The 18,757-nt window shown below is 40.9% G+C and overlaps 1 protein-coding gene across 4 annotated transcripts in view; it reads left to right on the top strand.

The window, feature by feature from the left end:
* Positions 1-18,757, top strand: part of Mcf2 (MCF.2 cell line derived transforming sequence) — a 120,141-nt gene that overhangs the window by 62,416 nt on the left and 38,968 nt on the right. For 3 of the 4 annotated variants that reach the window (XM_087600201.1, XM_087600202.1, XM_087600203.1), the window contains 8 exons: positions 4,530-4,663; positions 5,285-5,399; positions 5,713-5,832; positions 8,325-8,516; positions 9,995-10,186; positions 11,945-12,116; positions 16,788-16,831; positions 18,542-18,621. In XM_087600201.1, coding sequence (XP_087456327.1) covers positions 4,530-4,663; positions 5,285-5,399; positions 5,713-5,832; positions 8,325-8,516; positions 9,995-10,186; positions 11,945-12,116; positions 16,788-16,831; positions 18,542-18,621 — 1,049 coding nt within the window. 4 annotated transcript variants of the gene reach the window in all.

The following is an 18,757-nucleotide window of genomic DNA, read 5'->3' as shown; positions in this document are numbered from 1 at the left end:
CCCTCTCCTCTCTTCTCCTCTCCCTCTTCCCTCTCCTCTCCTCTCCTCTCCTCTCCTCTCCTCTCCTCTCCTTTCCCTCAAATGTCCTCTGCCTGTTCCCTCTTCTCTCCCCTCCTTCCTCTTCTCCACTCTCCTCTCCCCTCCCACTACCCTCTCCTCTCTCTATTCCCTCTCCTCTCCTCTCCTCTCCTCTTCTCTCTATTCCCTCTCCTCTCCTCTCCTCTCTCTATTCACTCTCCTCTCCTCTCTCTATTTCCTCTCCTCTCTTCTCCTCTCCCTCTTCCCTCTCCTCTCCACTCCTCTCCTCTCCTCTCCCTCTCCTCTCCTCTCCTCTCCTCTCTCTATTCCCTCTCCTCTCTTCTCCTCTCCTTCTTCCCTCTCCTCTCCTCTCCCTCTCCTCTCCCTTTCCTCTCCTCTCCTCTCCTGTCCTCTCCTGTCCTCTCCCTCTTCCCTCTCCTCTCCTCTCCTCTCCCTCTTCCCTCTCCTCTCCCCCCTCTCCTCTCCCTCTTCCGTCTCCTCTCCTCTCCTCTCCCACTACCCTCTCCTCTCCTCTCCCTCTCCTCTCCTCTCCTCTCCTCTCCACTCCCTCAAATGTCCTCTCCCTGTTCCCTCTCCTCTCCCCTCCTCTCCTCTCCTCTCCTCTCCTCTCCTGTCCTGTCCTGTCCTCTCCTCTCCTCTCCCTCTCCCTCTCCCTCTCCTCTCCTCTCCTCTCCTCTCCTCTCCTCTCTTCTCCTCTCCTCTCCTCTCCTCTCGTCTCCCTCAAATGTCCTCTGCCTGTTCCCTCTCCTCTCCCCTCCTCTCCTCTCCTCTCTCTATTCCCTCTCCTCCCCTCTCCTCTCCTCTCCCTCTCCCCCTCCTCTCCTCTCCTCTCCTCTCCTCTCCTCTCGTCTCCCTCAAATGTCCTCTGTCTATTCCCTCTTTTCTCCCCTCCTCTCCTCTCCTCTCCTCTCCTCTCCTCTCCTCTCCTCTCCTCTCTCTCAAATGTCCTCTGCCTGTTCCCTCTCCTCTCCCCTCCTCTCCTCTCCTCTCCTCTCCTCTCCTCTCCTACTACCCTCTCCCTCTCCTCTCCTCTCCTCTCCTCTCCTCTCCTCTCCTCTCCTCTCCTCTCTCTATTCACTCTCCTCTCCTCTCTCTATTCCTTCTCCTCTCTTCTCCTCTCCCTCTTCCCTCTCCTCTCCTCTCCTCTCCTCTCCTCTCCTCTCCTCTCCTTTCCCTCAAATGTCCTCTGCCTGTTCCCTCTTCTCTCCCCTCCTCTCCTCTTCTCCACTCTCCTCTCCCCTCCCACTACCCTCTCCTCTCTCTATTCCCTCTCCTCTCCTCTCCTCTCCTCTTCTCTCTATTCCCTCTCCTCTCCTCTCCTCTCTCTATTTCCTCTCCTCTCTTCTCCTCTCCCTCTTCCCTCTCCTCTCCACTCCTCTCCTCTCCTCTCCCTCTCCTCTCCTCTCCTCTCCTCTCTCTATTCCCTCTCCTCTCTTCTCCTCTCCTTCTTCCCTCTCCTCTCCTCTCCCTCTCCTCTCCCTTTCCTCTCCTCTCCTCTCCTGTCCTCTCCTGTCCTCTCCCTCTTCCGCCTCCTCTCCTCTCCTCTCCCTCTTCCCTCTCCTCTCCTCCCCTCTCCTCTCTCTATTCACTCTTCTCTCCTCTCTCTATTCCCTCTCCTCTCCTCTCTTCTCCCTCTCCTCTCCCTTTCCTCTCCTCTCCTCTCCTGTCCTCTCCTGTCCTCTCCCTCTTCCCTCTCCTCTCCTCTCCTCTCTTCTCCTCTCCTCATTCCCTCTCCTCTCTTCTCCTCTCCCTCTTCCCTCTCCTCTCCTCTCCTCTCCTCTCCTCTCCTCTCCCTCTCCTCTCCTCTCCTACTACCCTCTCCCTCTCCTCTCCTCTCCTCTCCTCTCCTCTCCTCTCCTCTCGTCTCCCTCAAATGTCCTCTGCCTGTTCCCTGTCCTCTCCCCTCCTCTCCTCTCCTCTCCCCTCCTCTCCTCTCCCCTTCCCTCCTCTCCTCTCCTCTCCTCTCCTCTCCTCTCCCTCTCTTCTCCTCTCCTGTCCTCTCCCACTACCCTCTCCCTCTCCCTCTCCTCTCCTCTCCTCTCTTCTCCTCTCCTCTCCTCTCCTCTCTTCTCCTCTCCTCTCCGCTCCTCTCCCTCTTCCCTCTCCTCTCCTCTCTCTCTTCTCCTCTCCTCTCCTCTCCTCTCTCCATTCCCTCTCCTCTCCTCTCCCTCTTCCCTCTCCTCTCCTCTCTCTATTCACTCTCCTCTCCTCTCCTCTCTCCATTCCCTCTCCTCTCTTCTCCTCTCCCTCTTCTCTCTCCTCTCCTGTCCTCTCCTCTCCTCTCCCCTCCCCTCCTCTCCCTCTCCTCTCCTCTCCCCTCCTCTCCCACTACCCTGTCCCTCTCCTCTCCTCTCCTCTCCTCTCCTCTCCTCTCCTCTCCTCTCCTCTCCCACTACCCTCTCCCTCTTCTCTCCTCTCCTCTCCCTCTTCCCTCTCCTTCCTCTTCTCTCTTCTCTTCTTCTCTCCCCTCCTCTCCTCTCTCTTTTCCCTCTCCTCTCCTCTCCTCTCCTCTCCTCTCCTTTCCTTTTCTTTCCTTTCCAGTTTTTAGGAAGGGAACCCAGGGTCTCCTGAATGTTAGGCAAATACTCTGTCACCAAGCTATGGTTCTTTGTGAACTAGGTTCTCACTGTGTAGCCTAGGATGACCTGAAAGACAGTAGGTAGACCAGGATGACCTCAAACTTTGAATCTTTTTCCCTCAATCTCTTGAGTTCTGGGATTTCAGGTATATACCATCACACCTGCCACATGGTCTTGGTTGTTCCAGAAAGGTGTTTAAAGTGTTCATTTCATGCTGATTTTTACATAAGGAAAATGGAAGATACACTGAAAATATTTTTTCTTTTATTTTTGCCCTATAAAAATGGGTGTTTTGCCCATATGTCTTTCTGTGCCCCACATGTGTGCCTGGTGCCTGAAGAAACCAGAGGGGCTATCAGATCCCTTGGAACTGGAGTTATAGGTGATTATCAACTGCCATGTGGGTGCTAAGAGCTGAACTTGAGTGCTCAGGAAGAGAAGCAAGTGCACTTCACTGTTGAGGCATCTAGTCCCCTGGGGAACTGATTTTCTTCTGTCTGTGGTGGGAAAGAAACAGTTCTGACAATTTAGAGGCACCTTTCACAAAATGTTGGGGGACAATTTAAACAAGGAAAATCAGACATCTGAGTATTATTTTTCTCCCTTACCCATAATATGTATGCTGGATGACAAAGCAGTTTTGAGTTCTGTATAGGGTGTTCTGTTTTAATTAAAATATGAAATAACAAATGTTTGCATCATAATCAATGATGATGATAGTGGTGGTGGTAGTGGTGGAGGCCCATGACTATTGTGATGGTTGTTTGTGACAGGGTTTCTTGCAGCCTACTCTGACTGTTGACTCACAACTGTAGCTCTCCTTGAACTCTTGATTTTCATGACCAGTTACAAACATGTTCTACCAGCAATGGCTTATCTTGCCTGGTTAATTTGTATGCAGCTGTAGGGATGATGTAGTGAGATATGCATATAGTGTACATGTGATAGGTTTTTAAGCACATATTTGGTGCTTCATTGATATTGGTTTTATTTTTAAAATATTTTAATTTTCTTGGTGCTAGGAATTAAAGTTAGAGCCTCACACATGCTAATTACATGTCATTGCCACACTACCTGGTTTGTTTTTTTTTTTTATGACAAATATATACTCATAAACTTTGTTAAGTCCCTTGGACCTTCTGATGGAAATCTTGGATCATGTAGCTATCTGAAGAAGGTACACATTTATAGACTACTTCCAAAGCATTAGTTATACACCATGCAAGATAAAATAGGACTTAATGAATTATAGACAGCTGTGAGCCACCATTTAAGTGGTAGGAGTCAAACCCAGGTCATCCTGAAGAGCAGCCAGTGCTCTTTACCAAGGAGCCATCTCTCCAGCTTCCCACCTTATTTCTTGAGACAGAGTTGGCCCAGAACTAAGTAGTCTCTGCTGGCTGACTAGGATGTGCATAGATTTACTTCCCAGGTATTATAAGTGTACACTATTATACATGGCTTTTAAAAATGTGTATTGTCGGGCTGGAGAGATGGCTCAGTGGTTAAGGGCATTGACTGCTCTTCCAGAGGTCCTAAGTTCAATTCCCAGCAACTACATGGTGGCTCACAACCATCTGTAATGGGATCTGATGCCCTCTTCTGGTGTGTCTGAGGTACTCATATATATAAAATAAACAAATCTTTAAAAAATGTGCACTTTGGATATCGAACTCAGGTTTCCATGCTTCAAAGGTAGGCACTTTTGCCAACTCAACCACCTCCTTGGCTATAGAGTGCCACACTTGCAGATTCTTGGATCCTGGAATACTGTGAGTGCAGAGGCTGTGCTAGAATTGCTTCTGTCTTCTGGGCCATACATCTTCCATGGCTGTGTATCTCTTCTCTTCAAGTCATTCATGTTTAATTATGAACTAACTGGCTGACACATCCTGTTGTACCTTTGTGTAGAATGACTTAACTACTGTAACCAAAGAAGGAAAAGTTCTTCTCATGAACCTGCAAGTGCCTGACACTGAAGAAAATCTCAGTTCAAGTCATGAATGTCCCCAGCATATAAATGGTGACTGGCAAACTATTAAAAAGTAAGTATTCCCTTCCTTTAAGAGTTACTTATATTTTCAAACTAGGAATTTTACATTGTTTGTTGCTGTTAGGTATGAAAGTATTTCTGGACCTCTGGAAGTCTGGGAACTTCTTTTCTGGGTTAGTCTGCAGACAGTAGTTCACTTGCAGAATTAAGTTCCCCAGACATTGATTTTTTTCTTTGCCTGAGCCAAGTGTCATAGTGTCATAGACTATTTTTGCTTATGATTCCTTTTTTCCTGTTTTTGAGAAAGGATCTTACCATGTAGCTCTCGCTGGCCTAGGACTCCATATACATCGGACTAGACTTAAACCTACAGAGATCTGCATTCCGTTGCATCATTACTACTAGATTAAAGGCGTGTCCCACCATGCCTGGTCTTTGCCTATAATTCATCCATTTTTTTCTTCCTTGTTCCTATGAACGACATGTTTATTTTGGCTTCACTTTCAGAGATTCAGTCTTTGCTCACTTGACCCTGTCACTTTGGGCCCGTGGCAGGGCAGTACATCATGTTGGTTGGGAATGTTTTAATTTTAATTAGAAGCCCAGGTTTAGCTCTGTACTTGCATCCACGAGTGCTTATTTCTAAGGAATTCTTTGGCTTCTGTTTATCAAGGTTGCTGGCTCAGGTGCATGATATGGAAACTGCTTTTGATGGATTTTGGGAAAAACATCAGCTGAAAATGGAGCAATATCTGCAACTGTGGAAGTTTGAGCAAGAATTTCAAGAGGTCAGTCAATGTGAATAAAATAGCTGAACATATTTTTTAATAGTTTCTTTCTCTCTCTCTTTCTTTCTTTCTTTCTTTCTTTCTTTCTTTTTTTTTTTTTTTTTGGAGCTGAGGACCGAACCCAGGGCCTTGCACTTGCTAGGCAAGTGATCTACCACTGAGCTAAATCCCAAATCCCTGAACATATTTTTTATGTGTATAATTTTTCATATTAACGTTCTCATTTAATAGCATTTCTTATTTAATGTGACCATTACTAAAAGTGAATGGTCAATAAGTCAGTGCTCTTAAATCCTATATTTCTTGCTTCTAGGTTGTGACTCAAGTTGAATTTTTATTAAGTCAACAGAGAGAACTGGGTGATGTAACGGGGAACTTAGCTCAAGTAAAACAAAGACTTAAAAAAATAGAGATCTTGGATGACAAATCTCAGGTGAGTTAACATTTTAATGTTTGTGTTTCACTAGGACTCCGTATAAATGTTTATTATATTTAACCTCTCATAACTATATAATTGACACAAACATATTAGCCTAAAATCCGTTTTAAGTGTGGCCCTATGGAGACACTACAGATGTATCATGAAGCTGTAGGAAACTATTTAAGGATCTGTTTGAAAGCTGTCTGTATGAAGGAGGCTAGGCTATAAACTGTCTTGGAGATGTTAGGAGATAATGTCTAACAAGATTGATATATGATGAGGCCTCAGATACATAGTGAGTTTTAGGCTACCCTGTTTTACTTGAGATCTTGTCTCAAAAACAAGCATTTGATATCTGGAAATTGTGGAATAATGTAAAAAGACTATGCATTGTTTAATGTTTATCATGATAGATGCAATCGAATCAATTATAGACCCACACAGACAGCCCTACTTAGGCTGACTAGCAGGTAAAATGGTACTTTGTAGAGTATTAAATGTCCAAGAACTGTTTAGCATATTCCTGGATATATAGCATGTGCTCAAAGGAAAAGCCGTTGCCAGCAGCTTTGTTAATTTTAAAGCTTAGATTCATGACTTTAGTACTTAGCAAACTGCCTTTGCCCTCCTGTCTTGTATACCACAGCAAAGCAATGCTTTTATAGACATGTTCTTAGAAAACAGACTCATAAGAACCACGAACATGGGCTGGAGAGATGGCTCAGTGGTTAAAAGCACCCGACTGCTCTTCCAGAGGTCATGAGTTCAATTCCCAGCAACCACATGGTGGCTCACAACCATCTGTAAAGAGATCCGATGCGATGCTGGGGCTGGGGATTTAGCTCAGTGGTAGAGCGCTTACCTAGGAAGCTCAAGGCCCTGGGTTCGGTCCCCAGCTCCGGAAAAAAAGAACCAAAAAAAAAAAAAAAAAAAAAAAGAACCACGAACATGTGCAAATGAAACCTCCAGGCCAGGGGTCGCAGTAACCAGTAAAGACATTAGACTTGCATACTCTGAATGCAGTCCACATCTCCCTATGACATCATAGAAAGAAAAGGCAAACTGATTTGGAAGCTGGGGACTTTGTTTTTAATACTTTTTTCCAATGTGATTTAACACATAAGCTTTCAGTTTGGTAGTTGTCCTAGTTTCCTTCCCATTACTGTGACAAAACACTCTGAGTAAAAGCCACTTTAGGGAAGAAAGGTTTATTTGGCACAAAGTTTCAGATCACAGTCTATCTTTAAGGGAGGGCAGGGTAGGAAGCTGAAGAAGACAAGATGGGAGACTGGAGCTTGCTGGCTTCCTCAGTGGCTCATGCTCAGCTAGATTTTTATGCAGCTCGGAACCAGCTACCTAGGGATGGTGCTGAGCAGTGGGTCCGCCCACATCAATTGGTAATCAAGACATCCTTCACAGCCATACTGAGAGGTCAATCTGATCCACGAAGGTCCTCAGTTGAGCCTTTCAGCTCACTCTAGGCTGTGTAAAGTTGGCGATTCCAGCTAACTAAAACAATGGTGGTCTTTGTGCTGTGGATCATGACCATTCTGGGGGTTGTATGGCTGTTTTGCAGGGGTCACATATCAGATATTCTGTATATCAAATATTTACATTATGAGTCCTAACAGTAGCAAAATTACAGGTATAAAGTACCAGTGAAACTAATTTTATGGTTGGGGTCACCACAACATGGGAAACTGTATTCACGGGTCACACCATTAGGGAAGTTGAGAACTGTTGCTCTAGCCCATTTAAAAAGCAACTCTCTATTTTTTTTTTTTTTTTTTGGTTCTTTTTTTCGGAGCTGGGGACCGAACCCAGGGCCTTGCGCTTCCTAGGTAAGCGCTCTACCACTGAGCTAAATCCCCAGCCCCGCAACTCTCTATTTTAATTGTGTGTTTCCCAATAGTCAGACAGGCTAGTCAGAGACTTGGCTGGGCTTCAGTTTGCTTTATTTTGCCTAGGGAAACATTATGTATGTCCCTACTATGTTTCAGTCACTGTTCTGTGGGAGTTGGTAGTGGATAGAATTGAGGTAAGGCCATGAGAGTCCCTTCTGATATTCAGTTTAGGCATGTCAGAGCACTCAGGTAAGGGGGGTGGGGACTGGAATTGACATGGAAATATATTAGCTTTCATTTGCCTGGTGTTTACTCTCTACTGGGTTCTGTGTGTCTTTTTGTTTTACATCTGTGCTCACTAGAAGGCATTCTTTATTATACTCTTAGTGGAATGAAGTAGTTGACTTTCATTTTATACTCAGAAATTTGTTGAGCTTCTGATAGTCATTGCTATGACTAATCAACATCAGTGAAGATTGTGTGTGTGTGTGTGTGTGTGTTGTGTGTGACAATGAAATTAATCATGTTCTGTGATCATATCCCCCGCCAAATATGTTCTTTAATGATCCCCCTTGCCTCTCCTGTTCCCCCTCTTCCTATCACCTGTTGTTATAAGCAGAGATCATCCAATCATGATTTTTCTGTCCTCTTTCAAATCAGGAACTGTTAGCCAAGGGCCGGATTGTGATATTGCATGGCCACAAGCTGGCATCGAATCACCACTATGCCCTTGATTTAATCTGCCAGAGGTGTAATGAGCTACGCTACCTTTCTGATATTTTAGTTAATGAGATCAGATCAAAGCGGATCCAGCTGAGTAGGACTTTCAAAATGCACAGACTTCTACAGCAGGTAATATGATGGGAAATGAGCCACCTCTGAGAAAGGCCATAATTGGTTTTTTTCTTGAGTTCTCCAATCTTCCTTAAATGTCTTATGGGACAATTTCATCTTCTTACATACTTGCTTATATGCCTTAGGCTACACATTTCATCTTTTCCCATACGAGCCCACATGGATTGTGGTTCACATTTTGTCTTCTTCCATACTTGTCCACTTACCTCTTCTGAGAGGTCAAGGGTTTAGTGCCTACAGTGTTGGATTTCAATTTGTAAGAGGTCTAAAAGATCGAGCCTTATTGTGGCTTTTCAGTCTAGCTCCCTATGCACTACTCATGGTAGATTCAGTATAGTACCCGTTTTGCCCAATTTTCCATGTGGAGACAAAGGCGGTGACAGCCTCTTTTCTAGTTTAAGTCTATTTCTGAAACCTGGTGATATTCTGCAGTCAGAGCACTTAAAAGCCCAGGGGACATTTTGCAGAAGCCTGAAATTCCTTCCAGATTTCATAGTACAGTACTAAAAATTAACTGGTAAATGAAAAATATTCTGCCATGCCTGTGGGTCAGTGAATGGAAATGCCACCCTGCAGATCTAGTCATGGCACAGAAATGCAAACAGGAGTGTCACTTGTCAACATCATATTGGAACATAAAGATGCTACTCTACACATCTCTTTTTCTGGTTCAAAAAAAAAAAAACCCTTATTCTTGTCCTTGGCAATCATCAGGCATTGATATTACACTTTATATTTGTTAGGAGCTTCATATTTCAGCCATTGATTTGTAGAAAATAACACGCAACTAAATTGTTAGTGTTGAGAAAATGGCCAGACTCCTGCTGCAGGAGAAATTCTTGTTATGAAATAAATGCAGTGCTTCTCCACCTTGGCTCTGCATCAGCAATACCTGTGGAGCGCTTTAACAGTATAAATGTCTGGCCGGCAGCCCAGAGCTACTGAATCAGAATTTCTGGGGGCAACACCAGATATCATTTATTAACAGCTCTGAAAGCATTTTTCTTTTTCTTTTCTTTTTTTTTTAAATTGAGACAGAATCTTGCTTTGTAGTTCTCACTGGCTAGGAACTTGCTGTGTAGCCCAGGCTGGCTTCAAACTCAGAGATTCTCCTGCACCTGCCTCCTGGGTATTGGAATTAAAATTGTGTGCCACCACAGCTGGGCTCTGAAAATAATTCTGATCGACAGGAAGTGAGACAGTTCTAGCCCACAAGATGGCTCAGTGGGTAAGGCTGATGAGCTTCATTACCAGAGTCTAATCCAAAGGGGCCATTGCTGGAAGGAAAGAAGTGACTCCTGCCAAGTTGTCCTCTGACCTCCACATGTATGCTGTGGCATGAGTATGCTTTGCACACCCACCCACATCCCCCTCCCCTCCGCAAAGATGTAACAATACAAACCCAGGAAGTATATTCCCTTTATCATTACAGTCTTACCATTTGCTGCTTTGATTTTTGTGATTTTCCTTATCAGGCACGTCAGTGCTGTGATCAAGGGGAATGCCTCCTGGCTAACCGGGGAATGGATAAGTTTCAGACTAAAGAAGATGCTCAGAAAGCCCTTCAGGATGTGGACAATTTCCTTCAAATGGCCATGCCTTTCATCAATTATGATATCGAAAACCTGCAATTTGAATTTGATGTGCTCCTATCTCCTGAACTCAAGGTGAGAGACATTTTATTCAAAGATGCACAAGCAAATTAATCACCAGGGTGTAAGAGTTTACTATCTCACAACAACTTTATATTAGTGTGTGCATACACAGTCCTCTTTGGGACTGTGGGGCGATAGTGCCACTGTTGTGTATCAGAGAATCCACAGGCATATGTTTGTTATATAATAAGACTTTCACTGTGAGCTCTGAGCCTGTTAATATTTATTATTATTATGATGATGATGAAGAAGAAGATGATGATGATGTTTGAGATCGATTTCACTGTATAGTCTTGGTTGGCTTAGAACTTGTTGGATAGACTAGTCTGGCTTCCTGTTACTAAGCCCATTCTGACTCTATTATTTTTAAGTGATTTAAATGTGCTGTGAGCTTTCACATATACTTTGTTTGCATCCTCAGAGAAGGGTCCTTAATTGGAGTAGAGTGTTAGGATCAGGTTTAGGATTAATATGTTCCACCTGCTCAGGTTGTTTATACTGGAACTTTAGTTTTATATTTACATGAAGAGAATACACTAATATTTTCTGTTTCTTTACTAAATTTGCTCTAGTTATGTTTTGTGCTTGAAATAAGTTGTTTCTGTGTTTGTGTTACATGTTTGTATGTGTATGTGTACTTGTGTATATGAGCACATGATATACAGAGGCCAGAGGTTCATATCTGGTATCTTCCTCTATTTCTCTCTACCTTGTTTTGAGACAAGGTCTCTCATTGGACCTACTACTCGCTTGCTCAGCTACACTGGCAAGCCAGCAAGCCCTAGAGATTATGCATGCACACTACCATGTCCCATTTTGTATATGGGTTCTTGGGATTCAAAGTCAGGTCCTCATACTTGTGTAGAAAACACTACCCAGTAAACCATCTCCCTAGTCCACAAATATTCTACTACAGTCTAATCTAAAGATATTTAACTTTGTTACTTATATATTCATTTATTTGGTGTTTAATATCTATACCATATATATTATATCTATACCATATTTGGGTGGATGTGTATATGTGCGCATGAAGGTGGGAGCCAAAGGTTGATTTTCAGTATCTTTCCTAGTTACTTTCGTTATGTTGAGACAGAGTCTCAAGTGAATTGGAACACGCATTGATTCAGTTAGGCTTAGCTGGCCAATGAGCTTCAGGGATCCTCCTGTTTATGCTGCCCCAGCACTGAGGTTATAGGTATTCCTGCCATGTCTGGATTTTATATGGCTTCTGGGGCTCTGATCTCAGGTTTTCGAGACTATGCAGCATGCACTGTAGTGACTGAATCATCTTCCAGTCCAAAAATTAATTTTAACTGTGTCTGATGAATGTAATAATAGTTGTTATGACTTATTTCAGAAAGTCACTCATAATTTTTTGAGAAAAATCTAGCTATATAGCACTGGCTGACTTGGAACTAGCTATGTAGACCAGGCTGGCCTTGAACTCAAGAGATCTGCTTGCCTCTGCCTCCTCAGTTCTGGGATTGACGATGTTCTCTACTATCCACAGCAACTCATGATTTTCTATTTTATTTTATGTACATAAGTTTTTTCACTGCATGTGGGTATACATGTGTGTTGTGTGCAAAATCTGGTGCCTATGGAGACCAGAAGAAGGTGTTGAATAACCCAAAAACTAGAGTTAAAGATGGTTCTGAGTAGACATGTGGATGCTGGGAAGTGAACCCAAGTCCTGCAAGAGCATCCAGTGTTAACTGCTGATCCATTTCTCTGCCCTAGCTCATAGAATTCTTATGTAATTCATAGGCTCAAATGAAGAATATACAACGAAAGCTTGAAAATATTCGAAGTGTATTTGAGAATCAACAGAATGCTTATAAGATCTCAAAAGATAGACCTGAGGGGGCAGTCCAGCGTATGATTCCGGCACCTGAAAGTGTGATGAGAGCCAGAACAATATTCTTTTCACCTAAACATGGTAAAGCAGCTTGCTTTCTCACTTGCTATGCCTCTTTTGGCTTGCTATTGTTTCCTTTGATGAACATGATGTTGTTACTAAATTCCTTTTCAATCCTGATAAATTTTAAAACCATTTAGCTTCATTGTTCATGCTTAACCACTGTTGTACAAAAAAGAAGTCAGAATGATATTTCTTTATGTTCATAAGGCATACTAGTAGCACTGTATGATCATAGAATGTAGTAGAATCGTGTCAGGCGATGGTCACCTCAATGTGGACCATTCTAGCTTTAGAAATGAGTGTGACAATTTTTCCAGCTTTAGGCCTTCAGAGTTTCTTCAAAATTATGTGAATTTTATATGTGCATACATGTACATGCATTATAAACCTACATACTTACTATTATTCTAATAAGCAATTATTCGATTCTTGTAGACAGTGTTTTTGAGTGTCATATATAATAGGGTGGATTGCCTTGTCTAAATAGGTGCTGGTAGATGCTAATTGGGTTAATAATTTTTTGTTACAGATTCCATTTTTTTGTTTGAATGTCTCAAGTCTATTTAATTGTGTACTATCCCATTCCTTTCTAAGTTCTATAGGAAAATAATTACTCTTAATGGTGCTCAACCTGAAAGTCTGAAAACATTACTCTCGTAAGGGTTTCTTAGAGCTATGTCTGCAGTTTCTGGAGATAGAGCAGTTTCATCTTTTGTATAAGTTGAAGAGTTGAACATATGACTAAGTTCAGTCTCTTTGAATTAAATTGGATCAGTCACGTTACTAGTGCAGGAAACTACTTTGAAATGCTGAGAAGGCTTGAGCCAGAGGTAATGAATAAACACAACTCATTTCCAGCATGGATCAAGTTACAAATGCATTAGAAGCTATACGGCTAGTAATTCCAAAATGGATACATATACATAAAGTAAGATTGTATGAGCAATGGCTTAAATGAATAATGCTGACTATATTAAGTATACTGGAAATACTCAAAATATGAAAGATATTGAAAAAAGTAAAAAGAATAGAACTGATTAAACCCAACAATTGATATTATATCTCCAAGCACAAAGTAGACATCAGTTACATATTGGGATACTTTAGCTGTGTGTCCTTAGGCACATTGACAGCCTCACTTTCCTTGTCTGTAAAATAGGGACAAGTACCCTCTCACTTAAAAGGTGATCATAAAGAGAAAGTAAAATAAAGTTGTAGACAATAAGACTTATTCAATAAATCAGACTATCCCTTCCCTCTGATTAAATCTCTTTTCTTAATAGACCCCCCAAAGCTCAAGTCTTCCTGAAGCAGAGCACTTTGGATTGTGACCAGGCTATCCAAGACCCATTCATGTCATTCAACAAATTTTGTTTTGTATTATTTCATTTTTCTTTCTTTCTTGGATTTTTATTTAATGGCATAACACTTTCTTTCTGCAGTTGGAATTGGATATTCTTTCTTTCAAGCATGTAAAATTTTTTCAAAAGGTACCCATCTTTATTATATTACTTACCCTCAATACATTTTGTGAGTTTGTACACATGAAAAACCAGTTTGGCATCTAAAAGCAGCATCAGTTCTTTAATTCTACCTGCAAATAATTTTATCTAATTTTTCATACCAACCATCCATTATTCTTTCTCAACATTGACCTTATCTTTAAAAATGACTGTAAAGAATAGTGTGCTTCTAAAGTCAGCATTCGTTCTTAAAATAACTACATAACAAAATGAAAGAAGAGTTGGCAGGAGAGGTGGCTAAGTGGTTAAGAGTGCTTCCTATTCTTCCAGAGGATTTCAGTTCACTTTCCAACATCCACAGGGCAGCTCAACATCACCTGTAACTCCAGCACCAGGGGATCTAATGTTCTCTTCTGGCCTCTGTGGGCACCAACATACCTACCTGCCTACCCACACCCACATTGACATTCAGAATAAAATAAAATTAAAAATAAATAATAAAATACATATTAAAAAAGAGTTAGTGAAATTAATGTGAATCAGGGCTTTTTTCATTTTTAAAGACTTACACCACTCAATCGAAATATTTCTTTGGAGTAGCTTGCATTTGCTTCAGCTTAAGACTATCTTATGTATTTAAGCAAACAAAGGTACCTTAATAGATAAATGGCTGGGATGGATACATGATTTTCTCCATCACCCTTTATGATCTGTAAATAAAACCAGATCACTATTTAAACCTTCTGCATGCTACCCTATTGGTCTATGGGCAATGCAAGTAATAACATCTTTCAGACAAGATTTCAAAACTTGGAGTAGGTAAATCAAGTATTTGATCAAATCAAAGTACTTGCTAATTTTTCACCAAAATGAGTCAAACTGGTTTTTTATTCTGTTTTTGCTTGTTTAATTTTTTTCATTAAATTGAGTTTTCCATCTAGCATAGTGCCTGGCAACTGACAGGATGTGATAAAATGTTGATGAATTCACATTAAGCATGAAGGAAACTTATGGAAAGGCAATGCCAGTGAAAAATAATGTTAGATATGATTGGGCTCTGAAAGCTCTATTTCTAGTCTAGGTCTGTCATGTAAGCTTCAGACTGGTATTTACAGCATCCAATTTCTCATAGGTAACAGTTTCACCATACTACCCAAACTTATCTCTTCTGCCAACCATGTAAAACTTTTCTTTTTCATCTTATTGACTGGTAGTGTAATGTCCCCATTTGTCCAAGCTTAGATGGTCCTGCTCATTCCTATACCAATTAACTGTTTTTGTTGATAAGTAAGCCTTCTGTGCATCTAGCTATTCCTCTCATTTTCTTTACTGCCACTTTCTGAGTTCAAGATAACATCATTGGTGGCCTTCACCATAGTCACTTTGGCTCCCATTGGCACACTCTCCTTGCCTCCTTTTCTCTTCTATGCTACTTTGAGGAGTTTGCATAGATTGCTATTTCTCTGGACTACTTTCCCCCTCTTGTTTCATTGCCTTCTTGCTAGCTCTTCTCCCACCATACAGCCTTACATACCTGTCTGTTGTTACACTTGCTAGACAGGATGGTTTGCAGGGATAGGATCTGTGTGCAATCGCCTTTGCATATCCACAAACACAGAGCTAGCTTGTCATATCACACAGTTGCTCAGTTATTTTGTATGCATGCCTTTACATTGTTGAGAATGAATATATTGTCCTTGCTTTTCAGAAAAAGATGTTTTACAAAGATACACACATATACCTGTTTGAATTTCTCAATGTATTTGCAGCCAATCCATAATTTACTTTAAATAATAAGTTTGTATCTTTGTGTTAGGTATCTTTAAGATGAGGCACACTGATACTTATTAAGAAGCTGATTTTATATGATAATTCATACTAACTATATAATATAATATAGTTATAATATATATAACTACATATATAGTTATATATAACTTTCACATGTCAATACTTGGTAATTAATGATGGTGAAGTATCTATATTTTATAATATGAAAGACCATCCACTCCCTGAGTATGCCTGACATTAGCTTTTGCTAAGGGAAGGAGGATAGAGCTGTGTTTCTTCTATGCTGATAGCAGTGCTCGTTTACCCCAGAAGGATAGCAGTGTTCATGATCAGAACTTGATATATTCTTTGGTTTGTCTTTTACTTTTAAAGGACATCTGACTCTGCTCGCTTCTGTGAAAGCCATCATTTCTTCCCTATGCTGGGAACTGAACACATGCTAGACAAGTGTTCTAGTTGAGCTACATTTCCAGTTCACCCTTCATCCTGTTTTCTTTTTCTCCAGTGCTGGACATGTATTGTTTAAAAATAAAATTAAGACTTTGAATTTTTGATGAGGGTTTTTAAATGAGCATTTTACCTTGCTTTGGAGATGTTTCTTGTAGTGTTTAGAAACATGTACAGATTTAAATTCACTTCTACTTCCTGAACAGATGTTAACCTCAGTGATACCTTATCTGTAAAATGAGATAGATGTTGTTCTCCATCTCTTAGCATAGACTTGAGAATTAAGGGAAACAAATCATTGGTCTTAAATCAGGACCTGGTTGAGCCAAGTGCCAAATAAATTGTGAATCTACATCCTAGGATGAACTTGGATTTTTTTGCCATTAATTTTCAAGTTAATATATAAAGTAACGTGTTTGTGTGTGTGTATGCACATGTGTGCACACTAGTGTAAAACTATACATACATGTAGATCAGAGAACAGTTTGTGGGGGTTGCTTCTCTCCTTCTACCACATGGGTCGTGGGAACAAGATAAGCTCATCATCAGCAAACAATTTTACTTGATGAAACATCTTGCCAGCCCTATATTGTTTTCTTTTCATTCCCCAGCCCCTACTACCCTCCCCTGTCTTTACTGGTCTCATACATGTAGGGCTAGATTCAGAGAAATCTTTGATCCAGTAAGTAAATCTGACTGAATGCTTATGTGGCGGGATGCATATTGAATTTGAACATAATTGTGAACACTTAATACCCTTTTCTTTTGGCAAGTAAGTGCATGTGTGCTGAAGGCGAGGACGAGAAATACATAGTAAACTCATGTCCATAAGTTCAGTGGATTTATATAACTGTCTAACCAATTGCTGTCTTCTGTAGAGTGCTTTGAAATACTAACAATTACTTTCTTTCTAATAAACATGCTTGTGTTTTCATTAAAAGTGTTGACTTTAGTTCCAGTTTAACATTCTTTCATATTTCTCCACCAGTGAAAAAGTCTTGGAGACAGATTCAAGCTCAGAGCAATGTGAAAGTAAGTATAATTGATTAATGAATTCAATGTTGGCTGTGCTGCTACAATTGTAGAATTAGCATGCGTTTTCAGGCATGCTTTCCATGTATTACACTGACCTTGTGAATTTGAAAATCTTACACGTATAAGAAAAATCTGCTGCCTGTGTCTAATTAAAGTACTGGCATAGTTCCAGTGTGTGAGCAGTTCGGTTGTTGTTATTTTTGTTTTGTTTCATTAGTTTTTTAGTCTTGGCTGACATTCAGAAGAATTTCTGCAGAGCACTGCACATAAGTTCCAGTCCCTCTCCATGCTGTCGGCCTCCACACACCTAAGCAATGCTTCTCCTTTCTACACATGCTGCTTTCTTTCATGAATGAGTATAGTATTGCCAAACCAAAGCATACAGTCCAGTTTATCATGGACCATGAACACATTGACTCGGGATGCAGGAAATACATCTATTTGTTTCATTTTTTTATTTCCCTTCCCTTCCCTTCCCTTCCCTTCCCTTCCCTTCCCTTCCCTTCCCTTCCCTTCCCTTCCCTTCCCTTTCCTTCCCTCCCATCCCCTTTTTGAGCTGCCCTGGCTTCACTGTATAGACTAGTGTAGCTTCAAATTCCTAGATAGCTATCTGCTTTGACATTCAAAATGCTGGAATTAAAGACATGTGCCAGCACACCCAGCTCTTATTTTTTGATATGTAAAGCACCCCCCCCTTATTTCAGTTTCTGCAGTCTTAGTTACCTCTACTCAATGGTGTTTCAAAACAGTGGAAAATTCTAGCGAAAAGAAAGAGTATATATATATATACACATATATATATATACACATATATATACATATATATGTATATATTATGGGACAGAATATTTTATTTTTAATAAGTTATTATTGTTAATCTCTTACTGTGCCTAATTTATATATGACTTGTTTAAAAATCATGAATATACATATATGAAACCAAGCATAGTACATGGAAGATTCAGTACTGGCATCTCCTGGAGGTCTTGGGGTGTATCCTTGGGGAAGACACAGGTAATGCATGTGTCTCAGATTTTGTTCTCAGTTATCTGCAATAGGCTGATATCTGTATGGTAGCCTCCTTACACCTGTAAGACCGTATGGATTACTGGTGTGTACTTAGAACATAACTCTGAAAGGCATTGCAGTATAGCATAATAACATAAACTGTGACTGGATTACCTGGCTTTTTTTTTTCTTTTTTCTTTTTTCTTTTTTTTGGAGCTGGGGACCGAACCCAGGGCCTTGCGCTTGCTAGGCAAGCGCTCTACCACTGAGCCAAATACCCAACCCCCATGGATTACCTGGCTTTAATGCCACACTTTGACTTATTGATGGTATAGTTTCTGGTAATTCTCTTAACCTCAGACTTATTAAAATATGAAGTTACAATATGTGAAGTTCCTTAGATTCCTATGTATGGCGTGTAGTGATGCTCGAAGTTGTTTCTATTATCATTACTATAGACTAGAAAGTTTCTTTTGTTGATATAAACAGAAGTGTACAAAATAAATCCCAGTTAGTACCTTAAATCTACACCCTTAGGTAACTTGAAACATTTATATATCCAAGTCATTTTTAGAAAAATGCCGTGCTGTATATTAATTTATCTTCAAAGTTAAGATTGACATTAATTTAATATTCATGTATTTGAGAAAGTACTGTACCTATATAGACAACATTGAACTTTTATTTTCCTTATTTCAGGTCCAAGCCACTCAGGATAGCCAAGAGAAGAATTTTGATCAGCCTCCCAAATTGGACAGTAGCTTGGATATTTTAAAGAAGTATTCTTTCTTTTTTAACTATATTCATATATGTATCTCACTATAGGGGGCTCTGGTTCAGTGTCCAAGGCTCAGGTGCTTAGAATTTTCAGTTTGTAAAATAGGGTCCTAGTGAGGGCATTGAAAGAGTACTAGT

This window comes from Rattus norvegicus, chromosome X, assembly GCF_021556685.1.
Source record: "Rattus norvegicus strain SHRSP/BbbUtx chromosome X, alternate assembly SHRSP_T2T, whole genome shotgun sequence".
Lineage (NCBI taxonomy): Eukaryota > Metazoa > Chordata > Mammalia > Rodentia > Muridae > Rattus > Rattus norvegicus.
This window is presented reverse-complemented; position numbering and strand designations above follow the sequence as displayed.